This window comes from Moschus berezovskii, chromosome 12, assembly GCF_049115385.1.
Source record: "Moschus berezovskii isolate FMDL1 chromosome 12, NW_MosBer_1.0, whole genome shotgun sequence".
Lineage (NCBI taxonomy): Eukaryota > Metazoa > Chordata > Mammalia > Artiodactyla > Moschidae > Moschus > Moschus berezovskii.
This window is the reverse complement of record NC_142471.1, coordinates 96761310-96781097: the sequence shown is the minus strand read 5'-3', so window position 1 is coordinate 96781097 and position 19788 is coordinate 96761310. Positions and strand designations below refer to the sequence as shown.

Sequence of the window (19788 nt, the reverse complement as noted above, 5' to 3'; positions counted from 1 at the left end):
GCCTCTCCTCACAGGGGCTAGGGAGCATCGGGTAGCTGCTCTCCGGAGCCACAGGATGCACAGAGTTCCTGACCTGCGAAGAGTGACTCCTTCCCAGACTGCACAGCTCGGGAATGCTGAGATGGCCCCGGGCCGAGACCCTTGCCCGCAGGCCTCTGGTCTCCCCTCTCTGGGTCCAGCAAGCTCACAGACTGCAGACCCTCCTGGTTATGGAGCCCAAGCTCATGTTATTCAAAGGGCCCCTACGCGCCTTGGGCTTAACCTGGGGCTGCAAGACGAGGGGCCTTTCATTAACCCTTTTTGGGGGATGGGGGAGGCCCCCTCAAGCTGGGAAGGAAAGTTGGGTGGTGTGGAGGGGGTAAGGACTGCGGCCTCCTGGGGCGTGGGCCACTGACTGGTGAGTTTTGAACCGCATCCTGCTGTTTTCAGCAGTCTGGCCTCTCTGGAGTCCGCAAACCAAGAGCAGAGGTGTGCCGGTGCCCTGTGCGGGGTTGGGGGGCAGCCCGCTGGAGAGCAAAGCCCAAGCGCTGCCTGGCCTGCCCGGTGCCATGTGGCCCGCCCCGCCCCATCCCTGCCCTCCCACAGCGCCGCCCCGCCCACCACCGCTCCGCCCCTCCCATCGCCGCCCCGCCCCTCCCCGCCCCTGCCCTCCCAGCCCCGCCCCGCCCATCCCCGCCCCGCCCCGCCCCGCCCATCCCCGCCCCGCCCATCCCCGCCCCGCGCCCCAGCCCGCCTCGCCCCTCCCATCGCCGCCCAGCTCATCCCCTACCCGCCCCGCCCCCAGCCCCGCCTATCACCGCCCAGCCCCGCCCCTGCCCCGCCCAGCCCATCGCCGTCCCTGCCCGCCCCGCGCCCCAGCCGCGCGCACGTACCAGCCGGCGGATCTCGCGCTCGCACTCCTTCTTGATGCGGGAGATCTCCTCCTGGTGCAGGTGGTATACGCTCCTGATCTCCGCGGCCTTGATCTTGTCGGCGCGGATGACCAAGGTCAGCGCCTCCTCCACCTGCCGCTTGGCGCCCTTCAGCTCCGAGATCTCCTGCTGCATCTTCACCTTCTCCACCTCGAAGCCCTTCTTGGCCTCCTCCTTGGCCTCGGACAGCAGCACGGTGCGCGCCCGGTCCGGGCCGCCCTCGCGCACGGCGTGCAGCAGCGCCTGCAGCCGCTGGTTCTCGCTGTCCTTGGTCCTGACGACGCGCAGCAGCTCGGCCTCGTGCTGCCGCAGCAGCGCCTCCCGCAGCGCCTGAAGCTCCTTCATCTTCTCCTCGTGCAGCTTGGCCCTGAGCTCGGTGAGCAGGACGGCGCTCTTGTGCTGCTCGTGCTCCCGCGCCTGCCTGAGCTCCTGGTTCTTCTCCCTCTCCACCCGGCCGACCTGCGGCACATCGAGACGCCGTCGGCCCGGGGCCAGACTCTGCCGGCGGACACCCGAGCGCAGCGTTCGGAAAGCCTGTGTTGTTGCAGAGTTGGGAGCTACCGTCCATTAGGGAAGGTCTCGTTAAAACACGGGTTGGAAACAGAGTCAAGCCTCTTGGGTGGGCAACGTGATACTATGCACCCAGTAAGAGCCAACCCTGGAAGCAAGAGGGCAGACGCACGGGTGTCCAGAAACCTGCGTGCTCAGGAGGCTGAAACCAGCACCTCTCAAACGAATCCGCCAAAGAGGCGCCACGGCTGTGGGGGGCAGGAGGTGGGGGCTCCTGCCCTCCGGACGGCTTCAGCCCAAACGACGGATGTCTCACTTACCTCCTACGACAGTCTCAGCTAAGGGAGAAACCAATGCAGGCGGGGCGGGGTGGGGTGGGGGCGGGGTTGGGGGCCCACCTTGCTCTTCTCCTGCTGCAGCTCGATCTGGATCTCAGTGAGCTTGGCCCGCAGGTCCTCGTTGGCAGCCTGCAGCGCGGCAAGGACCTCCGCCTTGTCCCCCTTGCTCCGGCCGCCTGCGCCCTTCTTGGACATGGTGAGGGTGGCCCGATGGGCAGCCGCGTTTCTGGGCCGATCGCCTGCCTGTGGCTTCTCTACATCTTCTGGGTCACCTGAGGGGAAGCACACTGTGAGCCGACTGCACAGGGCCTGGGGGGACCCACGAGCAGGGTGGGCGGGGCTACATCTGCTGGTCCGAGTCTGCGGCCAGACTGCCCATGGTGTCACAGGCCGTAGGGGCCCCCTGCCCTCCACCTGCACCCCCAATGGGCCCATCGCAGGGGCCGCCTGCCCTCCGCCCACACCCCTGATGGGCCCCTCTCCATGGAAGCACATTTCTCCCGCCTCTTGGGTAACAGATGATCTGCCACTGCTACTGCTAAGTCACTTCAGTCGTGTCCGACTCTGTGTGACCCCATAGACGGAAGCCCACCAGGCTCCCCCGTCCCTGGGATTCTCCAGGCAAGAACACTGGAGTGGACTGCCATTTCCTTCTCCAATGTGTGAAAGTGAAAAGTGAAAGTGAAGTCGCTCAGTCGTGTCCGACCCATAGCGACCCCACGGACTGCAGCCTACCAGGCTCCTCCACCCATGGGATTTTTTAGGCAAGAGTACTGGAGTGGCTTGCCATTGCCTTCTCCGAACAGACGATCAGTACATGTTTATTCTTTGCCCCTTTGGAATAAGACTCTGGGAACCAAAGTTAGGGCCCAACTTCCCACAGGGTGTGTGGCAGACAGATGGCAGGAGCGGATGTGAAACACAAGCTTCTCTGACACAAACGGAGGGGTGGCTGGGACCCCTGGGGTCCGTGAACCAGCTTGAAAGGAGTTGCACCCTCAGCCCAGGAGACCGAGCCCACTCGGTGGGTGCGCGCGCACCCTGGACCACCTGGGCACTGGGCCCCACCCTGGCTTGTTCATCTGTCACCCAGCCTGGACGCCTGAATCTGCTGGCCCAGGCCTGGGGCGGCCCCCACTCCTCCCGTATCCCAGCGCCCAGCGCCCAGTGTGAGACTGGGAGAGTCCACCAGCTCTGCCTGGATTAAAAGGCAGGGGGGTTCCGGGTTCTGCTCTCCTTGCTGCCTGGCCCCCCGCTCCTATCTCCTCACTGGAACAGAGACACAAGAGTGTCCCCAGGTGTCCCCAAGGCCTCCTTCCTATGCTGAGAACACCCTCCCGGTGCACTGCTGAGGCTCTTCCAGGCCAGGTCTGGGAGCCCTTCAGGACCATGGGTTCCTACTGGCCTCCTGGAGCTCCGGGTGGGGGGCTCGGCGACCCCAGCCTTCAGCCTTCTGTGAACAGGGGCCGGGCCCCACGGTAGCCCTGCAGCGTCCCCAGCCGCCTGGCCACCCTCCTAGGACCCCTGTGACCATCTCTGGTCTGTTCTCTGCAGTCGCCTTTAAGCAACCGTGACCAGACCACCTCCCCGGCCCCAGAAACCCCCACCGCCATGTGTTCGCCTCAGATCACAGGGAATTCCGAGCCCCCTGTGCAATTGGCCGGCTGCCATCCACCACAGCTAGCATTTCCTCCATGTTTTCTGAAAACAGGCGTGTTATGTTTTCCTTATTTTAAAATGAAACTCCGCAGGCCTTTCCTGGACAGAGAGGCAGCCTCACCGGCCATCTGAGAGGAGATGAAGGGCAGGCTGAGAGGAGGGAGAGGCCGGGGCGGTGCCCACACTGGCCGGCAGCAGAGGGGCCCTCCCCGCCCCCACCCACAGCCAACCCGGCCCACAGCCGCTGGCTCCTCCAAACACAGTCCGCCTGCATTTCCTCCCACAGGCTCACACGGACAGCATGGCTCGGGCTGCCTGGGACCCCCGCCTGCCGCCTGGACCCCGGGGCGCTGAGCAGCCCCTACCCAGGCCCTGGCCTCCCGGCACCGAGAGCTTTCATCTGATGCAATGACAAGCCTCGAGCCCCAGCCCGGCAGCTCCCTAAAGGAGAGAGCCTGCCTTCCTCCAGCACACATTTCGGCACGAACAGGAAGTGTGCTGACTGACGTCACTATTTATGGAAACGAGTGTGGACAGACTGCTCTCCCCAGAGTCCGCTGGTAGTGTGCGGGGTGTCCCAGCTGCCCACACCCGAGCCAGGGACTCCAGGGCCCCGCCCGACCCTGGGCTGTGCCCCCAGGGGCGCTTGATGGGATGAATCCCGGAGAGCAACCTGGGGTCTCCCCACTCCCCACGCCCTCGTTGCACTGAGCGCCTGCGCGTTGCGCCTTTGGCCAGAGCACCGCCCCGGCCCCGCCCACATCCGAGGAGACGACGCCCACAGAGGCCTTGGGAGTGCGAGGTCTCAGCGGGCACCGCGGAGCCTCCCACTCGGGAATGCCAGGGCTCTGGCTCCCACGCAGCAACCTGGATGGGGCCCGGGGCTGTGGCGCACTCTCTGAAGAGTCCCGAGCTTGGCCAGTGGGGTTCAGGCCTGAGCAGAACCCGGGGGTGTGGCCTGCTGGACAGGGCCCTCGGGACCGCTCCCGGCGTCGCCTGGGTCAGCACGGGGACTGGAGCCAGCGGGGTCGGCCCCTCTGCTCTCCCGAGGGTCTTGAGACCCTCTGGCCCAGCTCTGAAGCCCACGCCGCCCATCCTGGACGGCCCCTCACGGATCCTGCGGGGACGGCAGGGCACAGAGCCCCGGGGCTGGGTGGTCAGGCTGGGGCTGGGGGCGCAGCAGCAGCGTGTGACCCGCGGTTCACGAGCACAGGGGCTCCCCGCCCCCCACCCCCACCACCGGAGCCACGCTCGGACCGCCCTCGCAGCGGCCACCCCTTCTCCGGTGCAGCCCTGCACACGCCTCTCTGGCTTGACCCCCTCTGGCTGGCCTCACTAACTCCCAGCAGGCCCCCGTGGCCTCGGGGTCCAGCGCACGGCGGGCCCTCGGTCTCCTGGGAAGGCCCGGCCTCCGGGAGCAGGGCTGGGTTGGATCGGGCCGCTCCTGGTGAACGGAGCCGTCCTTCCACGTGGAGCCACCGCCGGCGCCGTCTGAACCTCAATGCAGAACAGACTCAGTCAGGCCTTGGGCCTCCTGCTCACGAGGCTCGAGGCCGGGGGTTGAGGTGCTGGTGGGAAGGGGCTGTGCGGCGCGACCCGGAGGCAGCCCCTCACCCCAACCCCGGTGAGGACGACCTGAGCACCTCCGCACGCGGTTCGTGGTGAGAACCTGCCTCGCCACGCCGGCGCCTTGGTCCTGAGGTTGAATCAGACCCTCCGCGGCCGGCGTGACCTCTGCGCCCCCGCGGGAAGCCCAGGGACGGGAGGAGGGCGGGTGTCTTGCCGGGCCCTCTCACTCTCCCCGCGCCAGAGCGGCACCCACATGAGGCCCCGCTTTGGTCGGAAGTCCTTAAATGACCAGGTCAATAGTGCAGTCTGCCCACTCCCATCTCAGGGTCTCTGAGCAGAAGAGCGCCCCTCGGGTCTCTCTGAATGAGTTGTTTTGTGTTCAAGACACAGCTTGCAGCCCAGGGCGTGTTGGCACTGCGGTTGGGTCACCTTGGAAGCTGGTCTGGACACCTCGCCCCACCTCCGTCCTGCTGGCCTCCGTCCAGTTTTCTCCACGTGGAGCCCGCGGGCTGGTCTGCTGCCCCCAGCATGCAGGTAGAAAAAAACCGCCAACACGCAGGTGTCAGCAGGGTGACGCCCCAGCAAGGAGTGAATGAGCAGGGTCACAAAGGGGCTTCAACCTTGCAGAGCCGGTCATGTTTGCACGGACACTCTCTGGGTTAAGAGGCTGACCCACAGTCAGCAAAGGATGCGTTTGATGCTTCTGATCTGGTCAGTTCTGTGCAAACCCAAGGCCATGGTGGGGGACAGTCCCTGTCATATCCCGCAGGGACCCCTTAAGTACAGGCCATTGGACAAATGCCCGGAGGAGGGGGAAGCTTCCATCTGTGATGGTGGTGGGCAGTCATGTGGGCTATAGGCTGCCGGGAGCTCAGACCTGGGTGGGGGTGGTTCCAAGGCACCGCCCCCCTTCACTTCAGACACTCTAGTTCCGGAGCACAATCTTTCAGCAAACTCACAGCACGGAGCATCTGCCCGGAGGGACACACGTCCTATTGGACACGGCCTGGAAGCCGTCAGGGCTGGCGCTCTCCTGCAGCAAGGCCCTCACTGGTAACCGCAAGACTCTTGCTGCAAATCCAATGAAACGTGTGCAGAACAGGCTCGTTTGCGCTAGCCTGAGGCGTCCCTTAGAAACACGTGCAGTGTTTTAATGAATCTCTGGAGAGAGATTAGAATTCTTGAGGGTTTGGGCTGTGACCTCTTTCTAACCGCAGCATTCTCAAAGAAGTCACACGTGTGCTGATCTTGTACACACCCTGATCAGAAGTAGAGTTTGAAGAAAATGGGGTGGTGGCGGCCTTCGACAGGAAGGGAAGGAAAGGGAACTTTCCAGTTCGCTCCCCGGGTTCTGGAGAGCAGCTGTGGAGAGTGGAAGGAGCTGGCGCAGCCTGCCTTGGTGGGAGGGTGGGGCTGCACACAGCTGGGTGGTCCCTTCTCCCTGTCCACCTGCCAGGTGCATGACCTCCCAGAGGTTTCTAGAAGGTTGTTCTCAAGCCCCCAAAGCATGAGCCTCGCCCAAGAAAGCCTATTAAACAGGTCCAGGCTCTCCAGGAGGAAGAAGGCCCAGGGGTCCACTCGGTGGGTGGAGACCCTGCTCCTGGTCATCAGCAGGGAGGGGATCCAGCTCTGGGGGAGGAGCTCTGGGGAGGGAGCCCCCTCACCCCAAATGTCCCTGGTGGGGTTGGAGGTCACGGGAGAGGAAGAACCAGATGGGGCTCCGGGCGGGCGACCACTGGCCCCAGGAGATGGTCAGCCCACCTGAACCCGAGAGCGGGGACTTCTCCAGTGTGGGACGTCCCCCTACGGTGACCATCACACCAGACAGGGAAGGTCCTCTGATGGAGAAGGCGCCTGTCCCTCTCATGACGCCCGCAGTTCTCATCCTCAAGACCTTTGCCGTGACTTCAGCGCACTCATATTTCGATCCATCAAGTTGGCCGTGAGTCATCACTCCTAGTCTACAGAACTGAATCCACCCCACAGTCCCTCTGTGTTGAAAAGAGACATATGTGATTCAGGCTGCAGCTCTGACTCACCTGTGAATGAGTTAAAGGCTGAACTTTCCTAGACGTGCTGTGATCTATTCTGAAATAAACTTCGAGATGAGTGTCGATTCAGCCTTGTGAGCTGATACAGAGAGACCCTGTGTACCCTGCACAGCTCCCACAGTGGCAGCATCTTGAGACACTAGGGATCACGACCAAGACGCTGGCTTCCAGAACGTCAGCAAGGAGACCATCCTGTCTCCATCTCCGCCCCCAGCTTCATCCCCGCCTCCGCCTCCGGCAACCACAAATCTGCCCTCCGTTTCTGTAACCTTGTCAATTCAAGAATGTTATACAAATGAAGTCACATAGCACAGGACCTTTTGGAATCAGCGTTTTTCACTCAACGTAATTCTGGAGACCCATCCAAGTTGTGTGCACAGAGTTCACGTCCATTTGTGTTTGCTGCTGTGGGTGTGGTACTCACAGTGTGGACACATTATCCACTCACCCACTGAGGGACAACTGGCTGCTTATTACAGATGACGCTGCTATAAATGCTCATGTCCAGGTTGTTGCGTGAACCTAAGCCTTCATTTCTCTGACACAAGTGCCTAGAAGTGCAATTTCTGGTCGACACAGTTGAACGTGTAGTTATTTAAGAAATGGAAAACCGCTTTCCGGAGAGGCTGCACCATGTGACCCTCCCACCACCAGCGTGTGAGGGATTCAGTTTCTCAGCATCCCTGCCAGCATTTGTTGTTGCTGCTTTTTTTTGATTTTAGCCATTCTGCTGAGTGGTATCTCATTGTCGTTTTACTTCTTTTACCCTACTTTTTAAACTGAAGTATAGTTGATGTACAACGTTGTGTTAATTTCTGCTGTGAGCACAGTGACCCAGCGTTCTGTGGATATTTAACATGTGTATGCACTCCTTTCCATATTCTTTTCCGTTCTGGTTTATCACAGGGTCCTGAGAGTCGTTCCCTGAGCTCTACAGTAGGGCCTCGTTGTCTGTCCGTTATGCATGGCATAGTCTGCGCCTGCTGATCCCAAACGCCCAGGCTGGCCCTCCTGCCCTCCCCTGTGGTAACGACAAGCGTTTTCTCCCTGTCTGGACTCTGCTTCTGCCCCTTAGGTAGGTTCACCTGCGCCGTAGTTTGAATCCCACATGTACGAGCTATCACGTCGCTTTTCGTCTTGTTCCACCTGACTTCATTGACCGTGATCCTCCCTTGGTCCGTCTGTCTGCTGCAAATGGCACGATTTCCTGCTGTTTTGTGAGCAATAGCCCATTGTATCTGTGTACCGCATTTCTTTATTCCTCTGCTGATGGACACAGGTGGATTCCACATCTTGACTATTGTGAATAGTCCTGCTCTGAACACTGGGGTGCATGTATCTTTTGAATTATAGTTTTGTCCAAATGTATGCCCAGGAGTGGGATTGTTGGATCATGTGGTAATTCTATTTTAGTTTTCTGATGAATCTCCACACTGTTTTCTATTGTGGCTGCACTAATCTCCATCCCCCCGACAGTGTAGGAGGGTTGCCTTTTCTCCACACCCTCTTTGGAATTTATTGTTTGTCGACTTTTTGATGATGGCCATTCTGACCAGTGTGAGGTAACACCTCATTGTAGTTTTGACTTGCATTTCTCTAAGATTAGTGACACTGAGCATCTGGTCATGTGCCTACTGGCCATATGTATGTCTTAGGAGAAATGTCTATTTCAGTCTTCTGCCCATACATAGTTTGGTTGGGTTGTTTATTTTTTGCTGTTTTGTTGAGTTGTATGTGCTGTTTGATATTTTGGAAATTAAGCTCTTTTTGGCTATGTTGTTTGCAAATATTTCTTCTGTTTATGGTTTCTTTTGCAGTGCAAAAGCTTGTAAGTTTGGTTAGTTCGCACTAGCTTATTTTTGTTTTTATTTCCACTGCCTTGGGAGACTGACCTAGGAAAACATTGGTACTATTTATGTCTCGCTGTGGCTTTAATCTGCATTTCCCTCACCACCACTGGTGACCATTGCCGTGTGCTTGTCTGCCATCTGTGCGGCCCCAGCAAGCTGTCTGCTGCTGACCCTCCGGCCAGAGAGGGCGGGCTCTTCTTGGGGCCGCTTCTGTCTGTGCCCGTCCGTCCGTCTGACTTGCTGGCCTCTTCAACTCCAGCCCCGGGAGAAAACCCAGGGAGCTCGCTGCTGTGTCTTCCTGGGTCTTGACCCTAGTTGCCCTGCCTTTCTCACCCCCTTCCAGTCTCTCTATGTTTGTTTTAGACGAGTGTCCAGAGATTTTACTCTACTAATGGGAGGATCGCGGAAAGGTATGTCGCTCTGTCTTCTGGAGGCGGAAGGCCACAACTTCAGGATCAAAGAAAAAAATCTTAAGACTTGTATTTACTAGTATTTCAGTTAGAATTTAAATCATAAGCATGATTTAAAATTCACTGGCTCACGTCTCAGGATCAAAGACAGACACTATACTAAATGACTGTAGGGAATTCCCTGCAGGTCCAGTGGTTAGGACTCCATGGTTTCACTGCCAAGGGCCCAGGTTCGGTCCCTGGTTGGAGGACTAAGATCCTGCAAACCATGTACCGAACGGCCAAATTTAAATGAATAAATAAATGGTGGCAGACACCACCCACCTGTTTGAGCAAAGGGTCCTCAGCACTGCCCTTGAGTGAGCAGCTCTGGGAGATGCGTGCTGTGTGAGCCGCTCTGACTAAGTCCCGGGAGGACGCCCCTCCTGAGACACAGGGGCCGCAGCAGCTGCTCCTTTGCAAAGTGAACCACTGAGCCGCCTCAGGTGTCAGAATGAGAGTTTTGAAAAGAACAGAAGTGGGTTTATGCACAGCTTTGCTTCTGCCAAACCCATCACCTGGCCGGTCACTGTTTAAAAATGGAGACGCCTAACAACCAGATTTCCAAGAGAGACTCTCGGGATCACCAGCCAAAGCCCTGGTTGTTCAGATGAGGAGAGCCGGCTCTAGGCCTATCCCCCCACCAAAGGCAGGCGGCACCACGTGGCCTGGTGGGGTCCCCTCGGGGGCTTGTGATCAGAGGCAGCAGGAGAGACCCCAGAGGGAGACCTCTGGACTGAGCCAAGCTGGCCAAACCTTAAAGTCACTCTGTGCTTCTGACTCGGGAAGCTCAAAGGAACACCTCAAAAGCAACCAACTCTTCCAGAGATACTCAACTATGCCCAGAACGGTGCTCAAATACATTTAAAGGAATACAAATAATTCAGCCCAACAATATAAAATCACAATGTCTGGCATTCAATCAAACATTTCCAGACCTGCAAAGAAGTAAGCAAATGGGAGTCCTAACAAGAGGAAAAGAACATTGAACAGCAGAAAGAAATGCAGGCATGAGGCACACGTAAGAATTAGCAGACCAGGATATCAGAACAGCCAGAACTCATAAAACCACAATTCCCACAACATAGGGGAAACAGCAGCCTGTCAAGAAGAGACAGAGGATAAATTCCAAAGACCCACATCAGTAATATAGAGATTAAAATACCATGTCTGAGACAAGAAAATACAGTGTGTGGTATTAACAGTAGAATCATCCATCCCAAAGGAAAGGTTCATAAACTTTAAACAGAGCAATGAAAGTTATCTAAACTAGAACAGTGATTGGAAACCCACTGTCATTTGTTTCAAAAATACATCAACAACCTCTTCTTTAGTAAAATCTTTACGTTATTCTTCTTCCCTTTGAAATTCTACCAACCACACAGAATAAGGTTATATATCACCCCCCAGTAGGATATTTTTTTTTTTTGATTGAAGGCTTCCATTGATCACCCTATCACATCTTTACAGGATGAGAAAATGTATGTAAATGGAAATTTACAGCTTTTACTGTGACCTTCAGTGCTGAGGTTATAAAAATGTCTCCCAGGTTGAGTTATCATTGCAATTATTATCGCTCTATACTAGTTCAAATAGTACAAATATATTACAAATTCTGATAAATTATTAAGAAGTAAAAGTGTATGAGAAATACGTCTCTGAATAAGCTGAGGGGACTGGTGATCTGAGTGCTTTAGTTAAACTTCCTCTCCTCCCTGGGTTTGGTGCCCCAGAGCTCTCCACTTGCGGAAGGTAGGGTCTGCCTTGCTTTGCAGGGGGCCGGGAGGTGAGGAGGGGGCTATGGGCAGCCCCCCACCCTGGAAAGCCTTCTAAGTGTGCACAGTTGGTGCAGGGTTGTCACTGCTTGAAGACCACCATCCCCCAGCTGCACAACCAAACCAGCGGGCCTGCGGGCATCGTGGGTCATCACGGTGCCCGGGCCTGCTGGGGGCCTCCTGTCTTGACCCCACCCTGGGCGCTGATCCTGAAGGGTGCCCAGAGTTTCTGAAAGTCCAGGACAGGCTGCCCAGGAGGGGAGGGCCCGGGCCCTCGAGGGGAGTGGGGCTGCAAGGAAGAGGAGGTTCTGGGAGGACCTGCCGGATGACACTCAGCTCAGGCCCCAGGGCAGTGGGCTGGCCACGTTCCGTGTGCGCCTCCACCAAGGCCCCGCAGAGACCTTGAGCGATCCCGGAGCGAGGGACGGATCCCGCCACCGCGCACTGACGGTTCTGACTGATCTGCCCCGGACCAGCTTGAAATGGGCCTGGGAGGGACGAGGCAAAAGATGAAGGACTGATGCTGAGGCTGAAACTGCAATACTTTGGCCACCTCATGCGACGAGTTGACTCACTGGAAAAGACTCTGATGCTGGGAGGGATTGGCGGCAGGAGGAGAAGGGGACGACAGAGAATGAGATGGTTGGATGGCATCACCGACTCAATGGACATGAGTTTGAGTGAACTCCGGGAGTTGGTGATGGATAGGGAGGCCTGGCGTGCTGTGATTCATGGGGTCACGGAGAGTCGGACACGACTGAGCGACTGAACTGAACTGAACTGAACTGAACAGGGAAAAACAGTCTCTTTAGTCTAAATCACAGTTTTACTAAGCAGGAAACACCCAGCCTCATGAATGGCCAGATGAGTGAAAAAGATGGCACAGCTCAGAAAGAGGCCCCATGTTACATCTAAGGGTAGAAAGCATCATATTCACCAGCAAGGGGAGGGGACCACTCACAAGCACCAGCGTGATTAGCCGGCCGATCGCGAACGAGAAATAAACCTGTGGGATCCTGCCTTTCTGACACGAAATTCTAAATGGATTAAGAGAATTAAAGGCAAAAAATCAAATCACTGAAACTACTGGGGAGATGCACAAAGGAGCATTTCTGAAGTCTCCGGAGAGAGGATTTTTTAGGCTTAAAGGAGATAAAAGGAACCCCCACAGGAGGCAAGATCAATAGATTCTGCCACACAAAACCCTCACCTTGCTTTATCACCAGCGAGATGCATTCAAGAAGCTAAAAACAAGTGGAAACATCATTTGCAATAAATACAACAACAAAGCTAGTGTCTTTACTATATTAGGAGATTGTGAAACTCAGCAGTAACACTAAGATCTCACAAGATAAATAGGTAACTATCAAAAGACAGAACTGGCAAAGAAAGGAACAAAAAGTGATTTTTAAAACATAGAAAATTGCCTCTGCTTAAGATGTGGAAAGTCATGAGAAAATGTCCCTTCTGTCCTGAAGAATGACAAAGGGCCACATAATCTGCCAAATCATGCGTTTCTTTGGGTCCAGGAAGAGTCAGGTCCTGAGAGAACCAAAGGCGACAAGCCAGTCCCAGGGGCCCGGGTGCCTGAGCTGGCTCACCCAGGGCAGGGCTCCGGGGAGGAGCTCAGCTCCAACTGCAGCTCGTCTCTACAGGCCGGACGGGGGCCAGCACACCAGCCTTGAGTCGCTGGACCCAGACATGAGGCAGGCGGAGGGCGGTACAGAGGCTGGAGAGACCGCCCTGCCTCCAGCCCCTTCCCACAGGCACAGCGAGTGCCTCGGCCGCTGGAAGAAGACCAGCAAACCCTCTTGTCCTCAGGGTCGTGGGGACAGGGTGGCAGGAAACCCCTGCCTCCCCCTGCCCTGGGGTAGGAGTGGAGGGCCCTGGGGAGGGAGACGGAGGCCCTGGGGGTCGGGATCCTGCAGGGGCACAAGCAGAGCTGGAGGATGGGGAAGGGGCAGGAAGGCTGAGAAGAACCCCCAGGCACACAGGCCTCAACCCCTAAGGCTGGACCAGAAGAATGAGACCCCCTCCCCCAAACGAGCCTGCACAGGTACAATCAACAGCAATCCAGGGCTGGGCAAGGAGACCCACTTCAGACAGAGAGCCTTTCAAGATGCCAGTAGGCACAGCGTCAGACACCAAGGGCGGAGCAGGAACACACAGTAACTACCCCTCCTGGCCCGGGCGCCACGCTGCACGGCAGCTTGAGGCCACCATGCTGGAGGATAACACACCCTGACTCACCTCCCTGCTGCCGGGCCCTCAAACCCACACACTAACCCACAAAGAAAGGGGCCGTTTCTGGCATGCATGTTCCCTCAGTCTCCACTGTTCTTCCACAGACAATGCCTGACGTTCAACAAGAAATTATGAGACTCAGAAAAAGCAAGGAAAACAATCCACTGTCAACAAACGCAGCAATCAGAGCTAGAGTCAGAGATGCTATGCTGTTGCAACTACCAGACAGAAAGCTTGGGAATCAGATGAAATAGTTACAATATTTACACACTTAAAGCCCCAAGACATTCATGAGAGAAACTTAAAGACCTAAATGGAGTGATAGACCCTGTCTGTGGATCACAAAACAATATTGTTATGATGTTAATGTCCCCCAAATTGAAATAGACATCAAATGCAACCTCAAAATTCCAATGGACTTTGTTTTGTAAAAACTGAAATGCTGTTTCCAAAACAGATATGGACAAAGCAAATGATCTATATTTGTAGTTTGGGAACATCTAACAGGCAATTTTAGAAAATAACAAATTTGGAGTTGGAGATTATCACTGGGACCTCCAGGTTACAGTAAAGCCGCAGTAATACAAGCATCACACATGACGTCACAGATGTGCTCATGTTCTGTGCTCAGTCTGTGTCCTCTTCAGCCGTCTGTACTAGAGCCCGAAAGCCTCCTCTGTCCGTGGGATTCTCCAGGCAAGAAGACTGGAGTGGGTTACCATGCCCTCCTCCATGGAACCTTCCTGACCTGGGGACTGAACCCGCAGGCAGGTTCTTTACCACTAGAGCCACCTGGGAGGCCCACAGATGTATACATACAATATTAAATGTATGATGCAAAGACACACAGACCAGTGAAACAGAACCAAAACAAAAGCCCCATGTATTATCTGGCCAATTAATATTTAACGAAAGGTACAAGAAAATTCAGTGGAGAAGAGACAGTCTTTTGAAGAAATGGTGCTGTAACAGGTATGCATCAATGTGCCAAAACAAACAAAAAAGGAAGAGAAAGAAAAAACAAAACCCACAGCCCCCAGCTCAATGCATGCGTGGAAACCTAGTAGGAGTAAATCATGGAGCTACTGTGGAACTAAAACTACAGAATTTCCAGATGAAAATAGATAAAAACTTCCATGATCTTGGATTAGAAAAAAACACTCTTAGAGAGCAAAAAAGCACAATACCATATAAGAAAATGTTGACAAATTAGACTTCACAAAAAGGTAAAATTTGTCTTTGAAAGCTATGGTTAAGAAAACGAAAAGACAAGCCAAGGCTGGGAGAACGTATTTACAAAACACACATCTGATAAAGGTCTTGTTTCCAGAATACATATATATTTTTACATCTCAAAATTCATTAATAAGAAGACAACTAATCCAATTTAAAAACTAGCAAAAGATTTTAAACACCTGTCACCAAAGCGCTTCCCTGATACCTCAGTTGGTAAAGAACCCGCCTCCAATACAGGAGACCCAGGTCGATTCCTGCATCGGGAAGGTCACCTGGAGAAAGGATAGGCTACCCACTCCAGTATTCTTGGGCTTCCCTTGTGGCTGAGCTGGTAAAGAATCCACCTGCAATGCAGGAGACCTGGGTTCTATCCCTGGGTTGGGAAGATCCCCTGGAGAAGGGAAAGGCTACCCACTCCAGTATTCTGGCCTGGAGAACTCCATGGACCGTATTGTCCATGGGGTCACAGAGAGGCAGACACGACTGAACGACTTTCACTTTCATCAAAGCGAGTGAACATATAGCAACTAAGCAAAGAGAAGACGTAGGCGTCCCTCCTCAGGGACTTGCAGGCGAGGGCCGGCACCGCGCGCCCGCCCCCACGGAGCGGCGGGTGACGGAGCCGGGACCTCGCGCAGGTGCTGGCGGGCGTGCACAAGGGCTCGGCCACTCTGGGCTCCGCAGCTGGGTCAGACAGGTGGGGACCGCCCCACCCCGCGTCCCAATTGGGCCTGACCCCACGGGCACCCGCGTGTGAGGGTCTCAAGGAGCACTTGCCGCGCAGAGAAACGGCAGCAATGGGCTCCGCGGAGCGCCCAGACTCCACCCCCGGCCCCTGTCTCCACCCCAGCCCCAGACTCCACCCCCGGCCTGAGACTCCACCCCGTCCCAGACTCCACCCCCAAACCCCACCCCGCCCCAGACTCCCGTCCCAGACTCCACCCCATCCCAGACTCCACCCCCAAACTCCACCCCGCCCCAGACTCCACTCCCAGACTCCACCCCCGTCCCAGACTCCACCCCCGGCCTGAGACTCCACCTCCAAACTCCATCCCGCCCCAGACTCCACCCCTAAACTCCACCCCGTCCCAGACTCCACCCCCCAGACTCCACCCCCGCCCCAGACTCCACCCCCGGCCTGAGACTCCACCCCGTCCCAGACTCCACCCCCAAACTCCACCCCGCCCCAGACTCCCGTCCCAGACTCCACCCCGTCCCAGACTCCACCCCCAAACTCCACCCCGCCCCAGACTCCACTCCCAGACTCCACCCCCGTCCCAGACTCCACCCCCGGCCTGAGACTCCACCCCCAAACTCCACTCCGTCCCAGACTCCACTCCCCAGACTCCACCCCCGCCCCAGACTCCACTCTGCCCCCAGACTCCACCCCTGGTTTCAGACTTCACCCCCAGCCCCAGACTCCATCCCCAAACTCCACCCCCGACCCAGACTCCACCCCCAGACTCCACCCCTCTCCAGACTCCACCCCCCAGGCTCCACCCCACCCCCAGACTCCATCCCCGGCCCCAGACTCCAGCCCCAGACTCCACCCTCGACCCGAGACTCCACCCCCGCCCCAGACCCCACCCCCAGATTCTACCCCCGCCCCAGACTCCACCCCCAGACTCCGCCCCGCCCCCAGACTCCATCCCCGGCCTGAGACTCCACCCCCAGACTCCACCCTCGACCCCAGACTCCACCCCCGCCCCAGACTCCACCACCGGCCCCAGACTCCACCCCCAAACTCCACCCCCACCCCAGACTCCACCCTCCAGACTCCACCCCGCCCCAGACTCCATCCCCGGCCCGAGACTTCACCCCCAGACTCCACCCTCGACCCGAGACTCCACCCCCGCCCCAGACTCCACCCCCAGATTCTACCCCTGCCCCAGACTCCACCCCCAGGTTCAACCCCGCCCAGACTCCACCCGGCCCCAGACTCCACCCCGACTCCACCCCCGCCCGACTCCACCCCCGCCCAGACTCCACCCCCACTAAACGCCTCGGAAGGGCTTTCCGGCCTTGGGTTTTACCTCTGTCCCACCCTGGGACCAGAGCAGGGCACAGTCAAGGCTGCTATTTAATAAAACTCTGAGACGCGTGTATCAGCTGCCACGCTGGAGCCTGCCCTCAGACGAACCTCAGACTAAACGTGCGAGACCCTGACAAATGCCCCTGGGTGCTTTAGGAATAGCACAACCCTTCCTGCACACGGTCCATCTCCAAAAGACGTAGGAGCCACAGAAAGCTCAGTCTTGGGGAACTCAGTGTGGACGCAATGGGTTCCAAGGCCCTTCCTGTTCCCAGCCGCCCTGTAATCGAAGAGGGCGCGGGAGCTTGGGTGACCTCCAGCAGTGGACGGTGGGGCGCCTGCGGGAAAGTCTTCTGGGGGCGCTGCCCAGCATCCTCCAGGGCCACGTCCCCTCAGCTCCACCACTGCTGGGCTCGCACGGAGCTCTCCACACTCAGGAAGACCCAGACGGCTCTTTGAAGCCAAAGCCACAGTGGGCCAACCCAGCATCCGCAGGCAGAGTCCTGGCAGAGGGCAGAAACACCCGACCCGGGGGGCCGTGCTCACCCAGCAGGGAGCAGGGGCGCAGCTCCAATGTCAGAGTCGCCAGCCATGGAGCATGGAGTCCCCGGGACCCACAGGGTCTCTTGGCCTCAAACCTTCAGGACCTTCCGGCCGAGTCCCAGCCTCCAGGCCGCCTGGGACAGAGTCCCCAGCGTGGAAGGCCTCCCCTCCCCAGGCTGCCTGCAACTCCGTCCTCAACCCCAGGCTCGGTGCCCCAGTGTGGTTCCCCACGATCCTCTCCCCACCTGTTAGCTGCACCACCCGAGGTGACCTCCTCCTGAGGTGTCAAAGGGACAGCAAGCACCAGCCCAGCACTGCGGGCCTTGGGAGGGCGGTGCAGGGCAGCCCTGGGCCCGGGCTCTGCAGCACAGCTCGTCGTGGGCTGGGGACCACAGCCGGTGCCTCTGAGCCAGGAACCACTCCCGCCAGGCTTGGGGAGAAGACAGGGTGGCACCCTCTAAACGGCATTCTGTCGCTGTGACCTGAGCCCCGGGCTTTTCAGCCCCTTACTGAAGAAGGCCGCTTTGGGGTCTGAGTGGAGAATTACCATCAGCACCTACTCTATGTCCGGCTTGACCGTCTGGAAACTAACGAAGGGAGCTGCGTGCTCAGTCACTTCAGTTGCGTCTGACTCCTAGCAACCCCGTGGACTGCAGCCCACCAGGCTCCTCTGTCCATGGGATTCTCCAGGCAGGAACACTGGAGCGGGTTGCCAAGGCCTCCTCCAGGGGATCTTCCAGACCCGGGAACTGAACCTGTGTCTCTAACGTCTCCTGTATTGGCAGGTAGCTCCCTTACCACCAGCATCACCTGGGAAGTCTAAAGAGCAGCGAAAACCCGAAAGGGGCGGGACCACCCTGAACGGAAGCCCACAGTCCGATCAGTGGCGAGGGCACGTGCGGGCTCTCTGCTCGTCTCAGGGCAGGGGACCCTGGTCTGGGGCTGACGCAGAGCTCATCCTACCCGCTCCCTCCTGCCCCCACAAGCTCCCCAGCCACAGGGCTGTGCCTGGTGGTCCCGCGTTGTCAGATGGGCCTGCAGAGCTCATCCTACCCGCTCCCTCCTGCCCCCACAAGCTCCCCAGCCACAGGGCTGTGCCTGGTGGTCCCGCGTTGTCAGATGGGTCTGCCCAGCACCGTCTGCACGGGAACAGGACCCAGTCTGATGTGTGCGGCATTTGGATTTCATAGACGAGCCCTCAAGTCCTCCCAGAGCCGAGGACGGATGGCTCGGACACACCTGCACTGGCCCACTTGGCCCTTGACCTCTACCAGGTAGCTGTTACCTAGTTTCTGAAACCCCAGGGCAGCTCAGAGGCTGACCCCAGGTCAGTGGTGCCGTCGAGACCAACTGAAGTCTCGCCGTGGCCGGCTTTCCTCCCCTCTGTGCTGCTCCCCGCCAGAACTTGGAGAGCACTGAGAACAGCTGGGCAAAGGCCCAGAGCCACCGCAAGCATCCTCAAATCTGCAACTTGGACCTGGGCTTTGCACCAATGGCAGAGTCAAAGGCAACGGTGATTGCAGCTGCAGTCCACGTACACAGCTTCACAGTGAGCCCACTCACAAGCCAACACGTGTCAGAATCATTTACGTTTGGCCTGTGACGTCTTGCCACCGAGCCCGACCAGCTCCACTCAACTGCTGACGTTCTCTGCACTGGGGAGACGGAGGCGTGTGCAACAACACCCACTTCTTTCAAGAAAAAGTGCTGGAAATCAGGAAATGAGCCACTGTCACCCCAGACACGTTGGGTCCCTTGCAGGAGAAAGGACGTCCATGGACAGACTGTGATTCTTGATTAAGTTTTAAAGAGAAGACCCCATCCCTCCACAGGGCAGACAGATGGCAAGGAGGGAGCCATAAACATGCCTGTTATTAAAAAAAAAAAAGCCTGGCCCAGGAGCCCGCCTCAGGCCACCCCACCCCCAGGAGAGGGACCCGGGTGCTTGCCACGCCCAGCACGGAGCCGCACAGCCCCCCGCAGCCCCCACCCCCACGGCTGCCCTGAGACCGGCTCTAGCTCTGAGCGCGGATCCCACAGCCGGCGCCCCAGGCCCAGCCCTCCCCCAGGAGCAGCGCAAGCAGAGGGCGGGCGGGGCCTTCGTCCTCTGTCATATGCCCTTTGCACATGAAGACGACTTATCTGCTCCCCCCCCCCCGCCCCGTGAACTTTCCAGCTACATCTGTGTGCACGCTGAACACAGGGGCCAGCTCCCACGGGAAACCCGTGCAGAAAGCCCTCAGCCCCACCTGAACACGGCAAAGCCCCCGCAGCGCTCAAGCGAGGCACTTACGCCTGAGCCCCTCCGGTCCGCCGCCTCTCCTCCGCCTTCCTCTGACCCCGGGATGCTCTCTGCCGCCTGTGCAATCAGCTCCCCGGGTTCTGTGACTCAGCAAAGCACGGCTCCTCTTTTCAGATGGAATTTACCACGCGGTGACTACATCCAGGGGGAGGGACCAGCTCCTGTCGTTTCCAAGCAGGATCTCGAGCTCTCCAGAGCAGCTCGGAGATGCTAAAGGCAAATGCTGCTGCTCCACTCAGAGGCCGCGGTGGGGGAAGTGCTGCCTGGCTCTCCGGCGGCTTCTCTGTGTTCACACGGCAGGAACCCTAGACTCGGCGGG

General features: G+C 57.8%; 1 protein-coding gene across 1 annotated transcript in view; it reads right to left on the bottom strand.

The window, feature by feature from the left end:
* JAKMIP3 (Janus kinase and microtubule interacting protein 3) overlaps positions 1-19540 on the bottom strand; it is a 73707-nt gene extending 54167 nt beyond the window's left edge. The window contains exons 1-3 of the mRNA XM_088842440.1: positions 19461-19540; positions 1820-2031; positions 873-1370 (exon numbers count right to left, since the gene is read on the bottom strand). Coding sequence (XP_088698566.1) covers positions 873-1370; positions 1820-1954 — 633 coding nt within the window. The 5' untranslated portion in view covers positions 1955-2031; positions 19461-19540. The remainder of the gene's footprint in view (positions 1-872; positions 1371-1819; positions 2032-19460) is intronic.
* Positions 19541-19788: the final 248 nt, after the last annotated feature.